General features: G+C 43.2%; 1 protein-coding gene across 1 annotated transcript in view; it reads right to left on the bottom strand.

The window, feature by feature from the left end:
• The window catches only part of ACSS2 (acyl-CoA synthetase short-chain family member 2), a 46,820-nt gene that overhangs the window by 1,044 nt on the left and 19,863 nt on the right, over positions 1-25,913 (bottom strand). Inside the window, 16 exon segments of the mRNA XM_010854888.1 lie at positions 52-126; positions 918-1,094; positions 1,393-1,461; positions 2,907-3,015; positions 4,655-4,735; positions 4,927-4,983; positions 5,065-5,197; positions 5,389-5,522; positions 5,831-6,001; positions 6,998-7,135; positions 10,951-10,989; positions 11,770-11,884; positions 12,046-12,121; positions 12,401-12,473; positions 12,668-12,771; positions 12,990-13,081. Coding sequence (XP_010853190.1) covers positions 52-126; positions 918-1,094; positions 1,393-1,461; positions 2,907-3,015; positions 4,655-4,735; positions 4,927-4,983; positions 5,065-5,197; positions 5,389-5,522; positions 5,831-6,001; positions 6,998-7,135; positions 10,951-10,989; positions 11,770-11,884; positions 12,046-12,121; positions 12,401-12,473; positions 12,668-12,771; positions 12,990-13,081 — 1,643 coding nt within the window.

Below are 25,913 nucleotides of genomic sequence, written 5' to 3'. Positions count from 1 at the left end.
TAGTGGGCCTTGGCCCATCCAATCCCAATCCCTAGAGGCCTCTGAACATACCTGAGCGAGTTTTAGGCAATCCAGGTGCATTCTGGATGTAATCCGGTGTGGCAATGGGGCCAATCTTTTCTCTAACTGTAACCAACAAATCATTACACATTTTTCCAGTACCCTTAGCCAGGCTGCCCAAAACCAAGGCAGAGATGGCTTTGTTCCCAACCTAATCATTCTCAGGCTCACTTTTTGTCTTTCTCTCTTTTTAACACATTGTCTCTTTACTCTCTCATTGTATATTAATTCACCCTCATGGAACTCAAGCTCTAGAATCAGCCTGCTAGAGTTGAAATTCACTTTACTTGCAGTGTGGCCTCGAACCAGTGATTTATTCCTAAATTCTCTGAGCCTCAATTTCTTCATCTTTAGAAGGAGAGTAACAATAGGATCTATTTCATGGAGGTGTGTGCTCTCAGTTGTTCAGTTGTGTCCAGCTCTTTGTGACCCCATGGACTGTAGCCCATCAGGCTCCTCTGTTCATGGAGTTTTCCAGGCAAGAATACTGGAGTGGGTTGCCATTTCCTACTCCAGGGGATCTTTGTGACCCAGGGATCGAACCCATGTCTTCTGCATCTCCTGCACTGGCAGGCAGATTCTTTACCACTGTGCCACCTGGGAAGCTTCATGGAGGTGACTAGAGATTAAATGTATTAATGCATTTAAAATGCTTAGTTCAGTGGCACAAAGAAAGAATTCTACAAATGTCAATCATTATTAGCATGATGGAGACTGAGTGGGAAGAGGGCAGTCGGCCCCTGGGATCTGTTTGTGGTTTGAGAAACTAGCTCACTACAGCCCCTCCCCAACAACCTGCTGTGGTGACTGGGCCATCAGGACAGACCTGGCAATCCCTGCCCAGGGAAGCTCCTTACTCTGCTTCTTGAGCTCCTCAGTGAGAGCTGGGCTGAAGATGTGGCCATCGCACAAGGTGACAAAGCAGTAGAGGCATTCGCCCTTCACAGGATGAGGGTGTCCAACCACGGCTGCCTCTGCAACAGCCTTGTGTTCCACGAGTGCTGACTCCACCTCTGCCGTGCTCAGCAGGTGTCCTTGTCAAGGGAAAGGAAGTTGCCATGAGAGAGACCCCAGCCCCTGTTCCATCTGTGCCAATAAGGCAGTCCCGGTCTGGTCAAACAGGGACAGCCTTTCATTCATTCCTCAAGGGACATTGTTGCCCACCATCCTGGTTCCTCTCCTCCCAGTGTTTATTACTCTTCAGTGTTTATTACTTCAGCCCAGAAATGAACACTGCACTCCAGGTATGGTCTGGCTCTCTTAGAAGGCTTTGGCTGTGAGTTGCTGGGCGAGCAGGGTTAATGAGAAGGGACGATGGTCCCTAGCCCTCACCAGATACGTTCAGCATGTCATCGATCCTGCCAGTGATCCAGTAATAGCCATCCTTGTCCCGCCGGCAGCCTGGGAGGGGAAAATAAATACACCACAGTAGGATACCGCAGCGATCCACATCACCAAACTGCTGTACCCATGGCAACAGCCTCCTAACAAGTCTTCCTGCTGTGCTAGCCAGGCTCCAAGACGGTCACACCAACCTCCGTCTCCTGGTATCTGTATCCCTGTGTAGTCCTTTATCTCACTGTACTAGGGTTTGTCTCCTGAGCAATCGCATTTGGCAGAGATGATAGGATGTCATTTCTGAGATAAGATTATAGAAGACACTGTGGCTTCTATCTTGGTTGCATTCTCTCTGATTATTTGCTCTGGGGTCAGCCAGCTGCCGTGTCATGAGTAGCCCTATGGAGAGGTCCATGTGGCAAGGAACTGAAGATTCCTGCCAACAGCCACATAAGTGAGCTTAGAAGTGGGTCCTCCAGGCTCAGTCAGACCTTTAGATGACTGCAGCCCCAACCACAGGTTGACTGCAACCCACAAGAAATTCTGAATAAGAACCACCAGCGAAGCCACTCACAGAATCCTGATCCTCAGAAACTATGAGATAATTATTGTTTTTAGCTGCCAGGTTTGGAGTTAATTAGTATAACTAATATACTGACCTAAAGTCTATTCTCCATAAAACAAGCAAAGTTATTTTCTAAATAATATATAAATTATAATCACTTCTCTGCTTAAAAAGCCTGATGGTCTCCCACCGTACACTGGATAAAATCCAAATTCCTCACCATGGCTCACAAGGCCCTGTATTATCTCCCTCTCCAACTTGATACAACATTCTTGCTGTTGCTCACTACATTCCAGCTACACAAGCTTCAGTCTGTTCATCAGACATTGCATGCTTATGTCTCTCTGGTACAGAACATTCATTTTTACTCCAGATATTCCCATACCTGGCTGCTTCTTTAGGTCTCTGGTCAAATAACACTTCAAAGAAACTTCTCACCATCCCATGTATGGTGGCTGTCCCTGCAGTATTTATTTGCTGAATTTACTGCCTGTCTGTCTTCACTAGAGAGGATGTAATGTAAACCCCATGAGAGCAGAGACCTTGCCCACCTTATTCATGGTAACATCTCCTGTGCTTAGATAAGTAGTACGTGCTCAATAAATATTTATGGAAGAATGGATTGGAGGATGGACACATGGGCAAACATAGGCTCCAGACATGGGGACGCACTTGACATGGTAATACATACTGCCATGTGCTGCCTCTCTTTCAGCCCAGCAGTGATGGAAACAAGAACATTTTCCCTCATACATCAAATCTCAGCACCGTGCTGAGAGCCTTTCTGCAACACTCATTCCTGTTCTTATGGTCTTCTCTGTATCTCTGACTGGATATTACACATTGATACATAAGACACATCCCTAACCAACTCTTCTTGAAAATGAAAGGGGATGGTACATGTCTTAGTGGGAGGTGTGGGAAAGGGATAGCCAAGGCTCACCATCTCCTGTCACGTAGTACCCGGGGAACTTCTTAAAGTAGGTGGTCTCAAAGCGTTCGTGGTTCCCATAGACCGTGCGCATGATCCCTGGCCAAGGCTGCTTGAACACCTGGAGGATGAGGAAGTGGTAACCATCTGCTACACTGTCTCACAGGAAGACAGTTACGTCTTTGCCAAACCTTAGGAGAAATAGCCTGAATGCCATTCCCAAGAAGTAGAACAAAGTATATGCTTTGGAGACAGTCTAGGCTTGGAATCCTAACTCTGCCACTTACTGTGTGGCCTCAGGTAAGTAACTTTACGTCTCTGAGTTTCAGGATCCTTATCTGTAAATCAGAGAAAATAATTTCTACCTGCCAAAGTTATTTTGAGGATTAAATTAATAGTATGTGGAAGCTGCCTAGCACATGCTTTGTTGGTAATAAGCATTTAGTAAATTTGAGTCTCCTTTTTAAAAAAAAAAAGATTTTTATTTATTTGGCTCCACTGGATCTTAGTTGTGGCATGCAGGATGTAGCTCCCCAACCGGGGATCGAACCCAGCCCCCTGCATTGGGAATGTGGAGTCTTAGCTACTGGACCACAAGGGAAGTACCTTGAGTCTCCTTTTAGGTAATCCCTCAGGGATGCAGGTACAATTTGATACAAATGAAAGCAGTTACATAAAAATGTGGGACCCACACATAAGTAAGTAATTATTGCCCCAATCAGTAATGTCCTGTGGCAGCAGATTGGTGGGATGGACAGAACTCTATTCTAAGAGTCAGAGGACCTGGGTTCAAGTCTTGCCCATGTTACTAACTTGCTCTTTTAAAAGTGTATTAGTCACTCAGTCATGTCTGACTCTTTGGGACCCCAGGAACTGTAGTCTGACAGGCTCCTCTGTCCATGGGATTCTCCAGGCAAGAATACTGAATTGCATAGTCATTCCCTTCTCCAGAGGATCTTCCCCACCCAGGGATCGAACCCAGGTCTCCTGCATTGCAGGCAGATTCTTCACCGTCTTGAGCTACCAGGGAAGCTTGCTCTTAGTAAAAACAAAGTGGGTTGGAGGGTGAGGGTGCTAATGATCTCCCTACAACTACTAAATGATCACAACAGCTTACATTTATCAAGCACCAACTCTTAGGTTCTGTGCTAAATAAACCCTTCACATGAATCATCTAATCAATCCAGCAACCACAGGGGATAAAGATACTGCTGCTATTGCTGTTTAGTTGCTAAGTCATGTCCGACTCTTTTTTGCGATCCCAGGGACTACAGCCCTCCAGGCTTCTCTGTCTATGGGATTTCCCAGGCAAGAGTACTGCAGTGAGTTGTCATTTCCTTCTCCAGACAAAGGTACTATGGTAACTCTTTTACAAATGAGAATATTTATGTTCAGAGGGGTTAGGTAACTTATCTAAAGTCACAGAAGAGGCAGAGCCAGGTTTGCACCCAGGCAGGTTGACTCTGGAGCCTATATGATTTTCCACTGTCTTTCAGACCCAAAAAGGCACCATCAAGTATCTTTGAGTAGAGCCCTTAAGAGTCTTGTGGGCCAAAAGGCCTAGAGGCAGGCAAAATATCCAGAAGGATTGCCCCACTAGGGTCTCTCTGCAGAGGATAAACCCTCAACCAGGGAGCTTTAGCCAAAAGCAGCTACCAGGAAAGGTTAGGTTCTAAACTCTAAAGGAAAGCACACTGTGCCCTTTTGTGGACCATCCTCCCCTCCCCCTCATCAAAGACCCACAAGGGCTAGGATCTCACCAGATAGCCTTCAGCTTCACCTTCTAACTCTTCCCCAGACTCATTCAGGATCGCAGGAGCTACCCCGAAGAATGGGAAGGTCTAGAAGCAAACAGGAGACAGGACTCACAACGAGGAATGAGACAACTCTGACTCAACTCTCTACCTCTAGAGAGCCCCAGAGCCCCAGATTCCCCACACCTATCAGTCCAGCCCCCTACCCTCTACCTAGGCTGAATGCCCCAAGACTCTCCCCGGCCTAGCCCAGGACCAGCCAGGGGAGCCTCACTCACAGCAGAACCAGGCTTCATGGGTATGGCCCCAGGGAGCGGGGTCAGCATATGGCCACCCTGTGGAAGTCAGAGACCGGGGGTTTGAGTCAGTCTTCGCACACTGTGCCTGAGCCCCAGCCTTCTGAACCTGTTACTTACTGTCTCTGTCTGCCAGAAGGTGTCCACAATGGGGCAGCGCTGTGCACCTACCACCCGGTGGTACCAGAGCCAGGCCTCAGGGTTGATAGGTTCGCCCACAGTTCCTAGCACCTGTAAGGACGCCCGGCTGTGCCTTGGGCAGAAGAGTGGGGAGAAAGGGAGGCTCTGAGCACCACTAGGAACCAGGAAGACATGCACAGGCTCTTCTGCCCCCTCCCCTATTCCAAGCCAGGGTGTTAGAATAATGGGCTGGAAAGGACTGTGCAAAGGCCAGCACCAGCTCTGAGGGACACTCAAGGGGCAGCAGCCAGAGAGGGGTCTCACTTGGTAACAGGCTCATCTCCAAACTTCATGAGCAGACGGATGGCTGTAGGTGCTGTGTAGAACTTGGTCACCTTGTACTTCTCCACGATATTCCATAGGCGGCTGACATCCGGGTATGTGGGAATCCCCTCAAACTGACCCCAATAATGGCTGGTCATTTTCAGCCCTTCTCAATAGTCCCTCCATCCCCCTACCATACCCTCAGGCTCAGTATTTTGCCTTTTCTGACAAATCCCTGTCTTCACACCCTTAACAGACAAGCCAAGAGATTTTCCCACTCAGCATATACAACCCTCTGAGAACTCCTCTTTCTCAAGGAAACAGGTCATTGTATAAGTCCCTCTGCCTCTAGGCAAGGTGGCTTTAGGAGGTCATCACCCAGGATCATCTTGTCCATCCCCTAAATAAGCCAGGTAGTCATGGGTCCCAGCACCCTTCTTACCAAAACACTGGTGGCACCATTGGCCAGTGGCCCATAGGTGACATAGGAATGGCCAGTGATCCAGCCAATGTCTGCGGTGCACCAGAACACATCCTCCGCATGAAAGTCAAACACATACTTGAAGGTTGTGGCCACATAGAGCATGTAGCCCCCAACTGTGTGTAACACGCCCTGTGGAGAGAATAGGGCCTCAAGTTGGGCTCACCCTCGCTGACTACCAAATGTAGAGGAAAAGCCTCCCCAGGATTCTGGCCCTGCCAGCACTGCTTTCACAGCATCCATCTCTCTTCCATCCTGCTTTCTCCACGTTCCCACTTCACACACCACATGTATTTATATAGTCAGTCCATCATCCACACTCACACCCTAAGATGGTATTTCTGAACCACCCACATTACTTTCACACACATGAACCCTTTCGGTACACTCACATCCAATAGTGTCTCTGTTGTGTGTGCACACGCATACAATTATTCGTTGATAGAATGAGAGTGGGGAAAAAAGATAATCTTCTTTGCTTGCTCCATTAATATCTCATCCCTACCAGGCTCCTCCATCCATGGGATTTTCCAGGCAAGAATACTGGAGTGGGTTGCCATTTTCTTCTCCAAGGAAAGAGAGGCCCAAATTGTGTCTCTAAAGGTTCACTGAGGAATACTCCAAAGCTTGTGGAGAGAATAATTTATGGATGTGGCGAGTGGAAGGTAGAGTGATATATCTTTTAAGTCAGAGTTCTAAGTGTTTCCAGTTCCCACACTGCTCCGGGAGGGACTAGATGTTACCAGTGTGGCATGTGAAAGGGATTGAACTCTAAGAGCTGTAGTCAAGAAGGCAAAGAGGGATCCCTGTGCCCACTCTTGGCCTTGACTTTACAGGCAGCTCTTCTTCAACCAAACCACGTGGGTATGGGCAGGAAACACAGATGTCAGCCCCATGGATTTATCCTTTCCTCCTTTTCTGGGCACCCTGAGGCTCCCCACTTGAATTGTCTGACCTTGGGCTTCACCATCAGTGATTGAGGATTTATGTCAATTTGATTTAGAAAAGGTAATGTGATATTTCTGAAACTCAGAGTTGTAAATTTCATGTCATTACATGTTTCCTCAGAAACTCACTTCTCACCCTCACACAGTGTATGTACCCACACACACACACACACACACTTGCCTTGGGTTTGCCTGTGGAGCCACTGGTGTACAGGATGAAGAGTGGGTCTTCAGCATCACACCATTCAGGCTCACACTCATCCCCTGCCTTCTGCATGAGTTCATGCCACCACAAGTCAACCCCCTCATTCCAGGAGATCTGCAGGGGGCAGAAAATAGGAATGGGCAACGAGGAATTGTGAACAGATCAGGCTGGGGGCAAAATTCACCCCTACCTAGCACCTGGAGAGGCCAGGGCAGGAGTGGCAGATGGAGGTCCTGAGAGGGAGGAAGGGCCCAGAGAGGGTGAAATGGGGCAGGGAGAACAGAAACAGAACCAGGAGGCTTCTTGGGTACTCCCAGCACCCTGCTTCAGAACTTCTCTCACCTGGCATCAGGCGGAGGCGGCCCCCTTGGTTGGTCCCTTCTCGGGTCATTCCTAGCTTAAATGTCACCTTCTTGGAAAGGTTTAACCTAAACAGCATCTGATAGGCTCCCAGACCCACCCTCACCCCTACTATTCTTCTTTTTTTTTTTTTTAATCAGCTTGTGAGATTAGTTTCCCAACCAGGAATTGAACGTGGGCCCTTAGCAGTGAAAGCGCAGAGTCTTAACTCTGGATGGCCAAGGAATTCCCACCCCTGCTATAATTCTTGATCACAGCACCTTATTTCTTTACCACATAGCACATATTTCCAGTTATTTTATTTAGCTGTTTACTTGATTACCGTCTCCCCAGATAGTGACCTCTATGAGTACATTGGCATGTCTATCTTTCTTGCCCACCCCCCTAAATCTCCAACACCTAGTAAAATGCCTAGCACTCAACAGGCACTCAGTAAAATTTTGTTGGATGAATGAATATGCATACACAGGCCTGTATACACACATATATACTTATGGGACTAGTGGCTCATCAGCAGGGATGCAGATACCACACAATTCAGAAATGCAGGATTAGTCAGAGCCTGCAGGTGAGGTGGGTACCTGACCCCAATAGTTAGTAGCAAAAGAAGTCAACAGATGTTGGTCTAAGCATCTTTTTTTGCATGTACGGACATCATCCACATCTGGAGGTTCCTACTCCAGCTCTGCCCTGACCCTATACCAGTGGTACCAATGGGTTTCTCATAAAGACACTTCCTTGAGGTTCCATTCAGAAGGAAACTTTGCTTTAAGTTGGTGGAAAAGGATCAAGGTGGATTTCTCCCAGTAGAAGGATGTCCCTCGAATACTGAAGTGTCTTTCAGATCTGTCATCCTGAAATTTTTGTAAACTTTCCTTGAAACTGTTTTACTTTCTGAATTATATCACCTGTGTGAAAACTGGTTTTAAGTCTACTCTTTGCTGAGTGAAGTTGTATTCCCTGAGTTCGTCCAAAGTTGCACTGGATTTCGATTCCCAGTTCTGCCACTTCCTAGATATATATGACCATGGGCAAGCCACTCTACCTCAAGTTACTCATTTTTAAAATGAGGATAGTCATTCTTGCCCTGATAGTCTCACAGGATTTTGGAAACATCAAAGGAAATCTGTTATTACCTAGTAAACATCAAGCCTTGGATTGTCTGGGTGGGCAGAGAAGACTGATGAATGTCAGGAAGGTGAAAAGTTAATTCCACTGAACTCCTCTGGGAGGTGAAATAAGAGTGTGATGATGGAAACTATTGTGGGTTTGGTTTAACTGTCACAAAACTGTTTCATATTCATTACTTCCTTGTTCTATAGTCCCATTTGGCAGGTAGACATGATAGTATAAGAGGAAACATCCTATTCCTCTCATTATATGGTTATATAGTAATTTATTGTGTGCATATTTGGTATCAAAGCCCCACAGTGTTAGACACATACCTTGATAAATTAAAAATTACCATTCTCTTTTTTCTGAACTATCTGTCTCTTACTCTGGAGAATTTGAAGTTTCTGGCATGACAAGTCCAGGTCAAGAGAGACACCATTAAGAAGAAAAAGAACAGAGAGAAGGTCCCCACAAGCTAGAAAATACAAAAATACACCCTACTTTTTTTTAAAATTGGAATAGCCATACAGGTGTACACATACATTGTCACATGAATAATTTTTTGCCCACCAGATGATCTACTTGAGATGAGGGCACTAATGTGTTTAAGAAGAAGTGTGTCAATAGTGCTTTGAGCAAATGCAGCTAGTCTATGGTGCTGGTGTGGATGGTCACAGAAAAGGCACTAGGTACACGCAAGGGCAAAGCACAGTTACACTGTGGCAGTGAGGGGACTCTTGTAATCTTGTAAAACTGCTTCCTTTGTGGGTGTGGGTAAGGACGGTGGGGTGGATACTCCAGGTGGGGAGCTGATAACCAGCACCAGGAAGCAGGCTGAGAGCAATCAGTGGCACACATGTTGGTTGTGAATTAGGTGTATACCTATGAGGGCCCAGGGCTTGGAACCAGGAAAAGGTTTGCATTTTCTGAAATAAGAATCAAGGAGCTGGCCTTTGTTATTGGACCAGGAAAGCCTTAGGGAGGGCAGCTGCCAGGTGTGAGAGAGGAATATGAGGAAGCTTATAGGTAATATGTTTGAGGAAGGTCCCTGCCAACTGTAACAGGCCCTCCCTTGAAGACTGCTTAAGAATGAGGGGTTTGGAGCTCTGCCAAGATTTCCACCGTTTTGACTACAGTTCTCAGGCCAACCAACCTGGGTTTTGTAAGCCGATTTTTATGGTCTTTGGGTTTTTGGTAACTGAGTCTTTTTACCTCCAAGAAATAAAATTCCAGGAGCCTGTGGCCTAACAACCTCTGGTATTAAGAATTAAAAGAGTTTATTTCTTTTCTAAACTCCCTTTTAGAAATGCCAGCCTGTCTGCTATATTAGAAATAATAAAAGCTAACATTTATGGAGCAGTTACTATGTGTCGAACACTTTACCTATACTGACAAAACCCTGTCGGGTAGGTACAATTTTATCCTTATTTTAGAGATGGGGAAACTGAAGTAAAGGAGCTTAAGAAACTTGCCCAAGTTCCCACATAGCAGGTAACAGAGCCAAGATGTGAAGCCAAGTGGTCTGACTCCAGAGCCTATATTCTAACCACTAAGTTTGTTTCCTCTTTCAAGAGAAAAGTCTTAGGTCCCTGCCTGAGTTTTCAAATGAAAACATTTTTCCCTAAGACTCAGATCTGTCTCCACCGTGCTAATGAGAATAGAGAAAAGGTGTATTATATTTACCATTAGCCTAAGAGGTTGATCATAGCAGATTTAGAGTAAGACATCCTATGAGGATGGTAAAACTCAAGAGGAATAGTGGCTTTTATGTTTTGTTTTAGTAAGCAAAGAGGTTCTTTTAAAGCATTTACTATCATGTCTCCATTACTGATAAGGGAACTGAAGTCCAAAGAGAAGGGGTGACTCATTTAAGGTCATATAGCTAAAAATTGGTCTCTGGACTCCAAACCCAGTCTCTCCTCTATACTAATCAGCTTTGAGTCCCCACTTGAGTCTCTCTTCTTAGAATCACCTACAATATAACTTTTGTTCAATTTAGCATTTAATTATATCAGAGTTTATGTGTAGTTTGTAAATCCCAAAGTAGTTTATAAATATATTTAGGAGCCTTCTTCTCAGCTGCCAACTTGATGGTGATTCCCAACGTCAAGGTCTGCATCCCCTCTACCTGTTCCTCCTGTCTTTCCTGGTTCTGCCTCAGCTAAGTGCACAGTAAAAACTTTCTGACAGACAGCTTGGTCCTCTCTCCCACAATGGTCCTGAGAAGCAGGAGTGAAATGGGATGTCTGTTGCTACCTCTCTGAGATCCATGCTCTATGCCAATTCAGAACAATAAGCATTTGGTCTCATGACCCTACAGAGTGACTTAGACTAAGGGTAGAGAGAAGGGGGTTAGGTCTGGCAGTCACCTCAATGGGGCGAACAGGCAAAGAGCAGTTGGACAAGCAAACAAGCATGCAGGAAAGCAGTGCCCAAGGCAATGCAGAGGTGGATACCTGGGGCCGGATGTGCTTGGGTTTCTCTTTCGGCTTACCCTGTTAAGAGCCCACGGAAAGGGTGGTGAGCAGGGTCCAAGGATAGGAGAGGGGGAGGGAAGGGTCAATGTGCCCCAAACCTCTGGCTGCTTCCTTTCCCTCTGGTTCCTCTCTCACTGGTCCTCCCAGCCTCCATTTTCCTGATTCTGTTCATAGCCTCTATACACTCAGAACCCCAAATGCTGACAGGGTCTCCAATGTTCCTAGACCAGACTCAAGTCTGTCTAGCTCTAAGACTACTCAAAGCCTCTCAAGTCACAGAATTTCAGAAACCCCTGTCCTTCTGGACCCTGGAGCTTTTATCCTTCATGCCTCTTAGACCTGGAGGCCACCACTGGGCTTTTTCATCAGAAGCATGTATCCAAAGCTATCAAGGGCCATCTATTGAGGGGCAGATCCTGGTCTTTCCATGGTGGGACCACATAGGTAGCCCACCCCAAACCAAAGACCAGTATTTAAGATGACTACATATAGTCACCCAGGTCAGCCCATTTCTAACCCAAGCCCAATCCCTAAAGATCCCTGATGCCCATCAGAATACTCCAACCAGCACAGGAGTCTTCCTCACAATCTCTTGGGCTAAGTTTCCAAAGCTCCCTACCTACATCCAAGGTCAAAGTCCCCTATCTCCAGCCAGCCCTGCCAGGGAGGCCATTCCGAGGACTGCTCCTAGATCCTCAGCATTATGATAAGGAAACAAAGATGGACATCAGGAACTTCCTGGGGAGGAAGAGGGAGCCAGTTGGAGCCCAGAGGAGGGCATAATGGTACCAGACTCACCTGCACATCCGGGCATGGCCTCTTAATCGGAGGAGACTGGCTAGGAGAGTCACCTGTGACCAGCTCTGCCCGCCCCAGGTGCTTGACCACAATGCAGCATTTCACTGGGAAACCCCTGGAGGAAAGAAAAGCCTGAAGTGGTGGGCTGGTTGGCTCAAAGGAGAATTTGGCAAGACCCACCCATGTCTATCTAGGGTAGGAGGGACAAAGGAAACCTGGCACTGGGGAAATGCCCAGTCAACTCAGGGCAGTAGCCAGCAGACCAAACACACTTACTTCTCCTGACACTTCTCCAGGGCCTCGTCAGCCAGCTCCTTCAGGTTGACAAGCTTTTCCCCCCTGTAGAAGGCATCTTTGGGGAGCAACAGATATTCCAAGCCTTAGGAAGGCATCACACTTCTACCCCTTTATCCCTAGTGGGTACAATGTTCAGTCCTTCCTGGATAGGCCTCTTGTCTCTGGATCTTCCAGCTAATTTGAGCTAACAGAGGGAAGGCTGAGGTGGAAGCAGGAAATAAAGGGTAGGCTGCCCCTACCCTTTACATTAAGCAGCCCCAAATACCAGCTAGCTGGTTGAAGACCAAGACTTTGAGTGTGGGGGTTTTGGGGGAGGGGTGAGAGACTTAGTCACCTGTAGTGATGAGAAGGCTACAATTGGAATCCAGGATCCGTTCACAAAGAGACTCTGAAGAGAACCCCGCAAACTAGAAAAGGGAAGAAAGACTGAGAAAGATGGCAACCCAAGGATCGAGTGAACAAGAAAAGGAATAAGGAACCTATGACACAAACATTCTAAATGCTTTAGTCTTGTTTTTCAGATTCTCCATCATCCAGGCTCAACCTACTTATCCTGAGCCCTACCCCCAACCAGGCCCCTTTCTCCAGCCCCAATTCCTACCACAATGGAGTGCAGAGCCCCAAGGCGGGCACACGCCAGCATAGCCACCACGAGCTCCGGGATCATGGGCATGTAGATGGCCACTCGGTCACCCTTGCAAATGCCTGCGGTAAAGGACACAGGTCATGGACCGTAGTGGATCCCACCTGCTGCTACGTGTTCCTTCTCATCCAATTATCTGCCACCCACCTACCTCCCCTCCCAGGTGACCTTTCCTGTTCTTCTGTTAGCAGATTCCTTCTTTTCCTTGTCAACCTCCCCCAAGTCCTCAGATACCCCCAGGCTGGGCTCTCCAGTCCTCTCCCTGTATCCCCTCACTCACCCTGTTTTCGGAGAACATTGCTGAACCGACACACTTGGACCAGCAGCTCTCGGTATGTGATCTGGGTGGTTTCCTCTGGCTCATTGCCCTCCCTGAGATGTATCAGAAAGAGCCAGTCATTAGGGAATATGACTTCTTCCCCAAACAAACAAACAAAAATAGGAACAGTCATAAAATCCATTCATTAACACCAAGGCCTGGGAATATTCTGTGAGGGTGAGCCATCTGCCACCACACCTTGAGCTGACTGATCAGATACACTGGGCTTACAAGATATACTTTATACACAACCTGTGTATCACTGGAAAATGCACTGCCATCTCTGAACCTCATTTGATAAAATGGGATCATGGTCTTCTCTCTTCCATTCGAGGCATGTATTAAGGAGAAATGGTATCACGAATGTGATTCTTCCTGAAAGTGATGTCAGCATTGCACTGGTGTTATTCAAAGTGGGGTCTCTAGATTACTTGTACCCAAGTCACCTAGGGAACTTGTCAAAATGTAGATTCCTGAGCCCAAACTCAGAATCACAATCACAAGATCCAAGAATCTGCTTCTTTACTACAAGTTGGTATAAAGAATCAATAGGTAAATCAGATGCACCTTTAAAGTTGAGAATCACCACCCTCTATCAACTTCTTGCTGTCTACCTCCTCAGCCTTGCCTCCTACTCCTTTCTAGGCTTCAGCCTGGCTTCCTTTGGTCATTTCTTCATCGATTCATTTGCTTATTCAACTACTATGTGCTATATATATGAATAGAAATAAGGCACTGAGAATAAGATAAGCAAAATCCCTCCCAACATGAAGCTTATATTCCAATGATAGTACAGGAAATATACAAGTAAAAATATAACAGATAATTTAATTTCCAATTATGATAAGCATTATGAAAGATATAAAGAATGACATAATAATGACCGAGAAATTTTTAAAAAGACATCTTAAGGATTCAGACTGTATACAAAGATTTAACTGTAAGAATATCCCCTTCAGTATTATTTTTCAATTTTATGATTTTTAAATAATTCTACTGCACAATTGCACTCATCTCACATGCTAGCAAAGTAATGCTCAAAATTCTTCAAGCTAGTCTTCAACAGTATGTGAACCAAGAACTTCCAGATGTTCAATCTGGATTTACAAAAGGCAAAGGAACCAAAGATCAAATTGGAACATCTGTTGGGTCATAGAAAAAGCAAGAGAATTCCAGAAAAACATCTACTTCTGCTTATTGACTATGCCAAAGCTTTTGACTGTGTAGATCACAACAAACTGTGGAAAATTCTTAAACAGATTGGAATACCAGACCAACTTACCTGCCTCCTGAGAAATCTGTATGCAGGTCAAGAAGGAACAATTAGAACTGGACGTGGAACAATGGACTGGTTCCAAATTGAGAAACGAGTATGTCAAGGCTGTATATTGTCACCCTACTTATTTAACTTATATGCAGAGTGCTGCTGCTGCTGCTAAGTCGCTTCAATCATATTTGACTCTGTGTGACCCCACAGACGGCAGCCCACCAGGCTCCCCCGTCCCTGGGATTCTCCAGGCAAGAATACTAGAGTGGGTTGCCATTTCCTCCTCCAATGCATGAAAGTGAAAAGTGAAAGTGAAGTCGCTCAGTCGTGTCCGACCCTCAGTGACCCCATGGACCGCAGCCTTCCAGGCTCCTCCATCCATGGGATTTTCCAGGCAAGAGTACTGGAGTGGGGTGCCATTGCCTTCTCCATACTTCATGTGAAATGCCGGACTGGATGAAACACAAGCTAGAATCAGTACTGCTGGGAGAAATATCAATAACCTCAGATACAAAGATGGCACCACATTTATGGCAGAAAGCAAAGAAGAACTAAAGAGCCTCTTGATGAAAGTGAAAGAGGAGAGTGAAAAAGTTGGCTTAAAACTCAACATTCAGAAAACTAAGATCATGGCATCTAGTCCTATCACTTCATGGAAATTGATGGGGAAATGAAACAGTGACAGACTTTATCTTTTTGGGCTCCAAAATCACTGCAGATGGTGACTGCTGCCATGAAATTAAAAGACGCTTGCTCCTTGGAACAAAAGCTATGACTAATCTAGACAGCATATTAAAAAGCAGAGACATTACTTTGCCAACAAAGGTCTGTCTAGTTGAAGCTATTGTTTTTCCAGTAGTCACGTATGGATGTGAGAGTTGGACCATAAAGAAAGCTGAGCGCCAAAGAATTGATGCTTTCGAACGGTGGTGTTGGAGAAGACTCTTGAGAGTCCCTTGGACTGCAAGGAGATCAAACCAGTCAATCCTGAAGGAAATCAGTTCTGAATGTTCATTGGAAGGACTGATGCTGAAGCTGAAACTCCAATACTTTGGCCACCTGATGCGAAAAACTGACTTATTAGAAAAGACCCTGACGCTAGGTAAGATTGAAGGCAGGAGGAGAAGGGGACAACAGAGAATGAGACAGTTGGATGGCATCACCGACTCAATGGACATGAATTTGAGCATTCTCTGGGAGTTGGTGATGGACAGGGCGGCCTGGCGTGCTGCAGTCCATGGGGTCGCAAAGAGTCGGACACAACTGAGCAACTGACCTGAACTGAACATAAAAAGATATGTAAATTTTTTAAGTGAATTTGAAAATTGAATTTTAACGCTGTTCAGAAGAGAAATAAATACTTCAAAGTCCCCAAAAAAGCATAGAATGGGGAGGTGGGAAAGAAGAGCTTTAAGCACAGGACAGGCCTATTAGACAAGCATATAAACATGCTTCTGTGTTTATATACTCTCTTTTTTTCCTATACAAATGGTGGCATACAATATGCATTTTTCTGTATCTTGTTTTTTATTGAATATAATATGCATTCAATAAACTGCATAAATCTTAAATATAGAGCTTGATCATCTTGCTTAATTTTTAAATTTAACAATATATCTGGATATCATTTTCCATTAAGACTTACAGTGCTATTTCATTTTCTTTGTCATATGCATAATGTTCTACTATTTGTGTGTGCCATAATTTATTTAACAAATAAATATTTCAATGAGTATCTTTATTAATATGTCATTTACTCACTTGAAAATATATCTGAAGGATGAATTACTAGAAGTGAAATTGTTGGGTCAAAGATATGGACATTTGAAATACTGATAAATACTAGAGGATAAGTTCCCTAAGTAGGATGATCAGGGAAGGCCTCTCTCTGGAGAGGTGACATTTGAGCTAAGACCTGAGCAATGAGAGCAGGCAAATGTATGAGTTCTTGAGAAGAGTATCCTGGGCAGGTAGTAAAGAGCTTGGCCTATTCAAAGAACAGAAAGGAAGCTAATATGGCTGGAGTGTAGTGAACAAGAAGGAGAGTAAGAATCAGAAGTAGGCAGCAGTCAGATCACATAGGGCTTTGTAGGCACGGTAAGAAATTTGAATTTTATCCTAAGGAGATTCTTCCTGGCTTCCCTTATACACAAAGTGCCACTTCCACAATCTTAATCACACCAATGCCCCAGCTCAGAATGCCTTCCCACCTCTTTCAGGCAGCACCACGTAGCCCTCCATAAAGGTCACTGTGCTTCCTTTCCTTCCTTACCACCCAGAGAACTTACGAAGAAGGTAACTAAAACCCAGAGAGAGGTAGGAGCTTGTCAAGGTCACAATAATAAGCGGCAGAACCAAGAATAGATCCTCAGGTCTTCTGACTTCAAGTCAGGCTGTCTCCTCATAGTGTGAAGGACAGGGACTAGCAGGGAAGCCAGGTCTTTGGCGATTTCACAGAAGATTATCAGCTTCTTTCCAGCTCCTGGCTCAATGAGTTAGTTACTATCCTCTCATTGGCTTCACCTTCCTAGAGCTGACAGGAGAAAAGCACAGAGCTGTTTAAAGTGGGAAGGAACTGGGAGAGAGGAAGCTGGCAAATGGCCCTGAATGCTGGATGCAGAAAAAGTCACTTCCTTAATTGGCTCACGGACAAGTGGCAAACAGGAACATCTCTAGTTACAGTTAAATGCTGACGTACACCTCACACCCATGCATACGTGTCCCCATATGTATGCTGACCTATGTACCCCTGCATACATAAAAACATATATACTAATATAAAAAACACTGTAGACATAGGAACTGCTCATTTGCACACATAGGAACAAACAGCATTAATATATGGATATAGGACTCGAACATGGGCCCATCTGCAAGTATATGCACCACACACGTATGTATCTACCTACGTGCACCTTCCAGAAACTCTCTATCACATTATCCTGTTTTATTTTCTTTGTGGAACCTTCTATGATTTGAAATTAGCTCATGTATTTTATTCACTTGTGTATTATCTGTATCTTTCACTGGAATATAAATCCCATGATAACAATGACCTTGTCTGTCTTGTTCATTGCTACATCCCTAGCGATGAGATTCAATACCTAGAATAGAGACTGGTACATAGAAGGTGCACAGGCACAGATAAGAACAAACCTATACAAGAATCAGAGAAGGCAATGGCACCCCACTCCAGTACTTTTGCCTGGAAAATCCCATGGACGGAGGAGCCTGGTAGGCTGCAGTCCATGGGGTCGCTAGAGTAGGACACGACTGAGCGACTTCACTTTCACGCATTGGAGAAGGAAATGGCAACCCACTCCAGTGTTCTTTCCTGGAGAATCCCAGGGACAGGGGAGCCTGGTGGGCTGCCGTCTATGGGGTCACACAGAGTCGGACACGACTGAAGCGACTTAGCAGCAGCATACAAGAATACGAGAACAGCTTACTTGAGCCCACTTCCAGTTACACACACACACAGAGTGTACATCTCTCTCCCTGGCTCTGTGCTCAAGTTATACATTATTGATAGAGGCACCTTATTCCTTCCAGTGTCTTCTTTCTCTGACATATACACCCGGCTGGGGCCACGGCTGGTTGGGAGAGGGGAGGGAGCATGCATGCACACACACACATGTGCATGGGGACACACACATACCCCCAAAATGTAGTATTACTCAGCCATAAGAAAAGAGTGAAACCTTGCCATGTGTGATAATATAGACAGACTTGAGGATATTATGCTAAATGAAGTAAATCAGAGAAAGACAGACACCCTATGATTTCACTTATATGTGGACTCTAAAAATAAACAAACATAATGAAACAGAAACAGATTCATAGATACAGAAAACAAACTGGTTGTTGCTGGGGGCAGAGGAGAGTGGGGAATGGGTGAAACAGGTGAAGGAGCTTAAGAGGTACAAACTTCCAGCTATAAAATAAATGTCTTGTGGATGTAAGGTATAGCATAGAAAATATAGTAATAATACTACAACTTTGTATGGTCACAGATGGTAACTAGACTTATTTTGATGATCATTTTTGTAATGTATAAAAATATTGAATCACTATGCTATACACCTAAAACCAATATTGTAAGCAAATTATACTTCAATTTAAAAAAGATGACTGAAGTGACTTAGCAGCAGCAGCAGCAGGTGAACACATGTACACCCATGTCGGATGTCAGTGTATGGCAAAACCAATACAATATTGTAAAGTAGTTAGCCTCCAATTAAAATAAATAAATTTATATTAAAAAATAAAAAATAATAAAAAAATTTTAAATAAATAAATAATAAAAAGACTAAGTGAAATATCAGTATGTAATAAGCATATAAAATGAACAAGTGAGTGCCTATAATATAAATCTCTACATTTTATATATTCAGAATATTTCATAATTTTAAAATTTGAATAAAATAAGTAAATAAAATATTTTACTATATCAAAAAAATAAAAAGAAAAAAACAAACAGCAGCATGTGCACAATGACACTTAGTTTTAGGGGGAAAAAATAGAGAGGTGCGGGGACTGGAAAACTTGAGAATACGTGCTCTGGAAAGGAGGCATCTAGCACTTAAACGCAGCGCCTATTACCTTTTGCCCTCTGGGAATAAGGTCTCAATACTGCCCAATTTTTCAGTTTTTCAAGAGAGACCTGGAATCTGTTTCTGAATTTTTAAGTTTGATGCAATTAACTTCAAATTTAAACACTGTGGTCAAACAAAACTATTAATCAAAGATTTAGCTGATAGGCTACAGATTGGGAACCCTGCAGCAGACCCAGCTACTTCCCTTTTACCTGGAAGCCATATGGTATGGGACAGCTCAAGGCATATAATCTTTTTTTTTTTTTAATTGTAATGTTTTATCGGGTCTATGTATGATCTTTTTTACTTTTTTTTTCACATACCAAAGAATCGAAATTTTTATATCTCATATACTCTTCTTTTTTTTCTTATATGATATTATACATGTTTTAATGCCATTCTCCCAAATCATCACCCCCTGCACAGAGTCCAAAAGACTGTTCTATACGTCTGTGTCTCTTATAATCTTTTTTTAAAGGAAAACTTCTACAACTAGCTTATCTTTACACTCTCCATATTCACTGTTATCCATTACTGATGCAAAATATCTTCAGAATCAGACTACTTCCCTTCACATCCACTATCATCATAGTCCAAAGTCTCCATTAAGTATGTCAGATCATGTCATTCCTCTGATCAAAATGTTCAGATGTCATCCCATATCATTTTGAGTAAAAGTCCTCACACTGACCTACTAAATGACTCCCTCATTACCTCTCTATCCTCAAATACTCCCATTCTCTCTTCCTCTCCCCACCTCTCTGCTCCAGCCACATAGCCTCCTTACTGTTTGGCAACACCAATCACACTTAACCTCAGAACTTTTGCCCTCCACTTGAGTATTCTTCCCCCAGAGAGCCACATGATTTATTCCCTATCTTTTGAGTTATTGCTCAAATGTTGGCTTCTCAGTGAGGTCATCTTTGACCATGCCATATAAAAAAGCACTTGTCCACCCCCAGTCCCAGATACTCCAAGGTAACATCTTCCAGAAAGTCTTCCCTAATTTCTCTTTTCCTCACCTACCTCAAAGTGGAAAATTCTTTCTTCCTTCCAAGTCCCTTTATCTCACTTTCCTTGTGATCTATTGGTTCTACCTGTATTACATTTATTGGGGCCTTATTGTTCCCATTATACCCTGGGCTCTTGAAGGGAAGGAATTGTGTCTTCTTCCTTTCTGTTTTCTCTAAGCACAGTTGGCACAGTAAATACTTAAGGTTCATGGTCAAATCAGTGAAAAACTTGTAACTAATTAATGACAAGGGAAGACTGGAACTCTTTCTCTTTGTATGAGGATAGTCATTGAATTGGAGATTTTAGTTCCCTAAACTAGCAGAAAAGTAAAGCACAAGATAGGAGGAAGGAGCTGAGCAAAAAAAAAAAAAAAAATAGATGGGGAAAACTGGGTTCCTCACAGAAGCATCAGAAGGCAGGATCAAACCTAGTGAGTTGTCTTCCAGGGGAGAAGTACCCAGATGAGAGGAGTCAAAACTGTTATAAAAGGAAGACCAGACTTATCTGTTTAGCCTGGAGGTGAGAATATAATGAGAAACCTGATAGTAAGTCTCAAACACCTGTATCTCTGTTGCTGCCAACCCTAGTATGAGCCACCGTCATGTCTTGCCTAGATGACCACAGTGACGCCACGCTGGCCTCCCACTACACTCCTGCCCCCTTCCAATCTATACATAAACCAAAATGAACTATTATAAACACAAACCAGGCTACAGTATCTTCTCCAACTCATTATGTGCCATTGTTCCATTCTGCTTACCAGACTCCAAACACATTAGCCTTCTGACTGAGAGAACATGCCTTGGTCTTTTACTGTCTTTCCTGAACTCTTCGAATGGTTTGCTCTACCTCATGTTTCAGATCTCAGTTTAACTGTCACTTTCCTAGGGAAGCTTTCCATGACCAGCATCAGTCCTTCCTGACATTCTTCATCACAAAATTGTTCATTTTTTATAGCATTTTTCTCAAGTTGTAATTGTCTTATTTAGTTACTGTTTTTTGGGGTTTTTTGCTAATTGTCTGTCTCACCTACTAGACTGTAAGCTTCCTGAAGGCAGAGACCAAGTTAGTCTTCTTCACTACTGAATCCCCAAGACCTTGCAAAGAACCTTGTATATAATAGGTGCTCAATAAATACTTTCTGAATGAATGAATGAACCTGAAGGATTATTATGGGAAACAAATTAGTATTTTGTAACTATAATTGGTTGGAGAAGGCAATGGCACCCCACTCCAGTACTCTTGCCTGGAAAATCCCATGGACAGAGGAGCCTGGTAGGCTGCAGTCCATGGGGTCGCTAAGAGTAGGACATGACTGAGGGACTTCACTTTCACTTTTCACTTTCATGCATTGGAGAAGGAAATGGCAACCCACTCCGGTGTTCTTGCTTGGAGAATCCCAGGGACGGGGGAGCCTGGTGGGCTGCCGTCTATGGAGTCACACAGAGTCGGACACTACTGAAGTGACTTAGCATAGCATAGCATAGCATAACTATAATTGGAAGAGCTACGTCAATTGGGAGAGTGCAATATAAAGAAAGCCTTTCCAAATGTCAGGCTTCCCTGGTGGCTTGGATGGCAAAGAATCTGTCTGCAATGGGGGAGACCCAGGTTCAATCCCTGAGTCAGGAAGATCCCCTGAGGAAGGGAATTGCTACTCACTCCATTCTTGCCTGGAGAATTCCATGGACAGAGTTGCCTGGAGGCCTATAGTCCATGGGGTTGCAAAGAGTCGGACACAATTGAGTGATTAACACTTTTTCTAAATGCCAGAATTGTCCAGAAGCATAGGATTGTGCAGGTTGGAACAGGGAAACCCTGTTGTCTATTTGATCATTCTCGAGGGAGTGGGGTCCTTGGAATTTCATTTTATAAACAACCCATGTGATTCATGTTCAGTGAACTTTCAGATGACCTTTAAGATGCTTCCAGTTTTGAGATTCTTTGATTTGGGAAAATTAAGAAATAATGTGTTCTATGATCCATGAGGCACTGCACAAATGTGAAGCACTTAGACATAAGTATATCCTCAAGTCACTTTCCCATTCACCAAGGGAGCGGGGTGTGGGAGCAACATAGCTTGACACATTAGCAGCTTAATGTTCCCTCTGGATACTCCTGGCTGAACAAGGAAAAAGGTTGGAGGAGGAGGTGGGAGGAGGCAAGTACCAAAGACTGAATCATAAATCACTTAGAATGCCAGAGGAAGATGGGGCTTTTGATGTTCACCACCCCTATTCACAGATGAGAAACCAAATGCACAGATGGGAAGTGATGGCCTGGAGGTTACTTAGCACTTAGCAGCACTATTATTGTAAAGCAGAGCTATTCAATATGGTAGCCACAGGCCACATATAGCTACTGAACACTTAAAATGTTGTGAAGGAACTGAATTTTTAATTTAATTTAATCTATTTTAAATATTAACAGTCACCTGTGGCTAGCTCTAGAGTCTATATGCCTCAGGGCATTCTCCTGCTAAATGAACTGGCCTACATAAGGGGAGTGATGTTTCCAAAACCCAGGATTAGCAGAAAGAAGAAAATCAAAGTGCAGGAGTCCTGAGAACTGTGGGGTTAAAGTCCACCAAACGTGGATTTTAGTAAAACTATAATAACCTAAGAGAACTGAAAACATACATCCATACAAAAACTTGTACACAAAGATTCACAGCAGCATCATTCATGATGTCAAAAAGTGAAAACAATCCAAGTATACATCAACTGAAAAATGGATAAATAAAATGTGGCATATCCATACAATGGAGTATTATTTTGCATAAAAAGGAATAAAGTACTGACACATGCTACAACATGGATGAACCTTGAAAAGATTATTCTAAGTTTAAGAAGCTAGACACAAAAGGTCACATACTGTATGATTTCATTCATATGAACTGTCCAGAATAGAGACAAAAAATAGATTAGTGATTGCCTCGGTCTGACAGCAAGGAAAGTTGGAAGAAAATGAGGAGTGATTGCTAATGAGTATGAGGTTTCTTTTTGGGGTGGTGAAAATGTTCTAAAATAGATTGTGATGATGTTTGTACAACTCTGTGAATATGCCAAAAATCACTGAGGTGTGCTTTAAATGACCAATTGTATTTTATGAATTATATCTCAAATTTTAAAAACTTATTGCAATTCTGATTGGAACTGCAATAAGCACACAGAATAATTTGGAAAAAACAGACATCTTTACAAATCTTTCTTTCCTGAAAGATTGTACCTTAGCACTATTCATTCATTCATACTGTCTATTTACCTAAAGACTTGGCATTTATTTATTTTTAGCATTATAGTCATAGCATACACCTGTTTCTCTCACTGGATTGTGAGTTTCTTAAAGACAGACAGGATATCTTTTAATCTGTTTCCTCCTCAGTGCGAAGCATAAACTTTGACACATAGTAGGCACTTAATACATAACCGTGAAATGAGTGGATAAAAGAGTGAATGAATAAACTTCTCTGCCTACATGATCAGCCGGATCTAGGGTGATCAGAGTGAGGAAACACGGAAGGAAAGAGGGGATTATAGAGGATACAAATGAAGAAGACAGATGCTAAACACGCAGGGGGAAATGGTAGACAGAGGGGAAAAGTTTAAAACTTGTGGCATGGGATTTGGAAACATATATAGAAAAGTTTCTTGAGCCCCTACAGTGGACTCAATCCTGGACTCTATGCCATGAAAGAGACTGGAAGAAGCCCCTGAATATGAGGTTCAGGCTATGGGACACATGCTTTGCAATCTGAGCTATTAATACACCCTGTTCTCCTGCCAGCTATTTTTAGGCCTTGAGCCAGCGACCTTGCGCCTGTTCCCCTTGGCCAAAGTGGCTTTGGTGCCAGTTGGTTTCTACACATCTTCTCTGTCAGGAAGGCAGGCCTGGGCTAATATAGAAGGTAACCTTTCTCCCAATGCCTACATGCCTTCCTACAGGAGGAAAATCATACTCATTCCTATCATCCAGTTGTTCCTACCATGCTAGTCTCCCCCAAAATAAATGAATGAGGGCAGCCCTCTCAGCTCCTTTATTACCACTTTAGTTGGAATGCTGCCTTAGATAAGAATATGCCTAGATTAGGAAAAGCGAGTGGGAAGAACAGCCAGCGACAACACACTACGTGTACAACAAGTCTCTCAAGTATAACAGACACATGCAAAAAGATTCATGGCAATAGTTCTTTGCTATTTAGGTAGACATAGCTTAAATTAGTAATTTTTAAGGTATAGCACTCTATTCCTATGGGTACCTGAGCAGGAAAAGTTTTAAGAGAGTAAGTGTCCAGAGTTTCAACTTTCACATGTACTCTTTCCTAACAGTGATCTAAGTTGGTTTTCCTTTCCCACTTTCTTTCTCCCACTTTACAAAAAAATGCCATGTCTCTCTTTTATCCCAAACTTTATTATGCTTATACAATGCTGAGGTTTAAAAAAAAACAACAAAAAAACCCTCTAGAGTGCCAAACAAAGGGACAATTTGAGAATGCATAAATTCAGAGGGAGAACCCCAAGGAAGCAAACCAGAGAGCTTCTATAAGAAATCAATATTGAAAGGAGTAACATGTTGACAGAACTGTCTGTGCAAATTAGGTTATATGATGAACATTATCTATAAATTATATGAGCTAAATGTGCAGCTTCAAGATTTTGAAAAAGATATATAACATATATATATATATACAATAAAAACACATTGGAAATTAGATTCTTTGCAGTTATTTAATCTTTTGATAAAATGTTTAAATCTGAACTTTAAAATTTATGAAGAGTTACATATCAAAATTCTTCTGGGTATTAGATCACTAACATAAATAATTACTTTTCAAACAGATCCTGCCACTGCCCACCATATCAAAAACATGTGAGCAAGTTTTAAAAATACAAGTCAGAAATCTTATCCCCTGAAAATTCTGATTCAATAGGCTGGGTGGGATCCAGGAATCTGGATATTAACAATATCCGCAGGTAAATATTTGGGTCACCAGACCTAGATTACTGTTTACCTCTAATTCAATATATGAATTTGCACAAAAGTACCCTTACTTCGGAGAAGGCAATGGCAACCAACACTCTTGCCTGGAAAATCCCATTGACGGAGGAGCCTGGTAGGCTGCAGTCCATGGAGTCGAGAAGAGTCAGACACGACTGAGCAACTTCACTTTCACTTTTCACTTTCATGCACTGGAGAAGGAAATGGCAACCCACTCCAGTGTTCTTGCCTGGAGAATCTCAGGGACGGGGGAGCCTGGTGGGCTGCCGTCTATGGGGTTGCACAGAGTTGGACATGACTGAAGTGACTTAGCAGCAGCAGAAGCAGCAACCCTTACTTCATACAATTTTAAATTGGCAACTCTTTGGAAGTCCTTGCTGAAAAATTCATAATTTAAAAAAAAAATCTCAATCATTGGTATAAAATGAAAGATCAGCCAATTCAATTTAGACCCTTAAGCTGTATTTTGTAGCCTATAAGATTGAAATGATAGAATGTCAAGGCCATGAAAATCCAGAAAAGACTAAGGGACTATTCTAGATTGAAGGAGACTAAAAAGACACGACAACTGCACGTCATGTGTGATTCTGAACTAGATCCTTCTGCCATTAAGGAGATTATTAAGACAACTGGCAAAACTTCTATGGAATCTGAAGATTAGATGATAATTATGGATCAGTATTGATTTCCTGATTTTGATAGCTATGTTACAGTTATACAGGAGAAAGTCTTTGTTGGAAATGTACACAATTCAAGGTCTGCATCTTACTCTCAAATGGTTCAAAAAAAAAGCTATTTGTATTGTACGTGCAATTTTTCTTTTTCCTTTTTTTTTTTTCCTTTAAGTGTTGATCCTGTTTTATTATCTGACTAGAAAATCAGACAATCCACCAGTCCAGGTGGTAATGGACGAGCTTAAACTTGCTCTTTATTGCCAGGTCCAGCCCCAGCTTGGCCTTTCTTTTTCTTCCTCTTCATGAGGCCTCCTGGTAAGGAAAAAAGGGGAAAAAG

This window comes from Bison bison, unplaced genomic scaffold (assembly GCF_000754665.1).
Source record: "Bison bison bison isolate TAMUID 2011002044 unplaced genomic scaffold, Bison_UMD1.0 scf7180017864352, whole genome shotgun sequence".
Lineage (NCBI taxonomy): Eukaryota > Metazoa > Chordata > Mammalia > Artiodactyla > Bovidae > Bison > Bison bison.
This window is presented reverse-complemented; position numbering and strand designations above follow the sequence as displayed.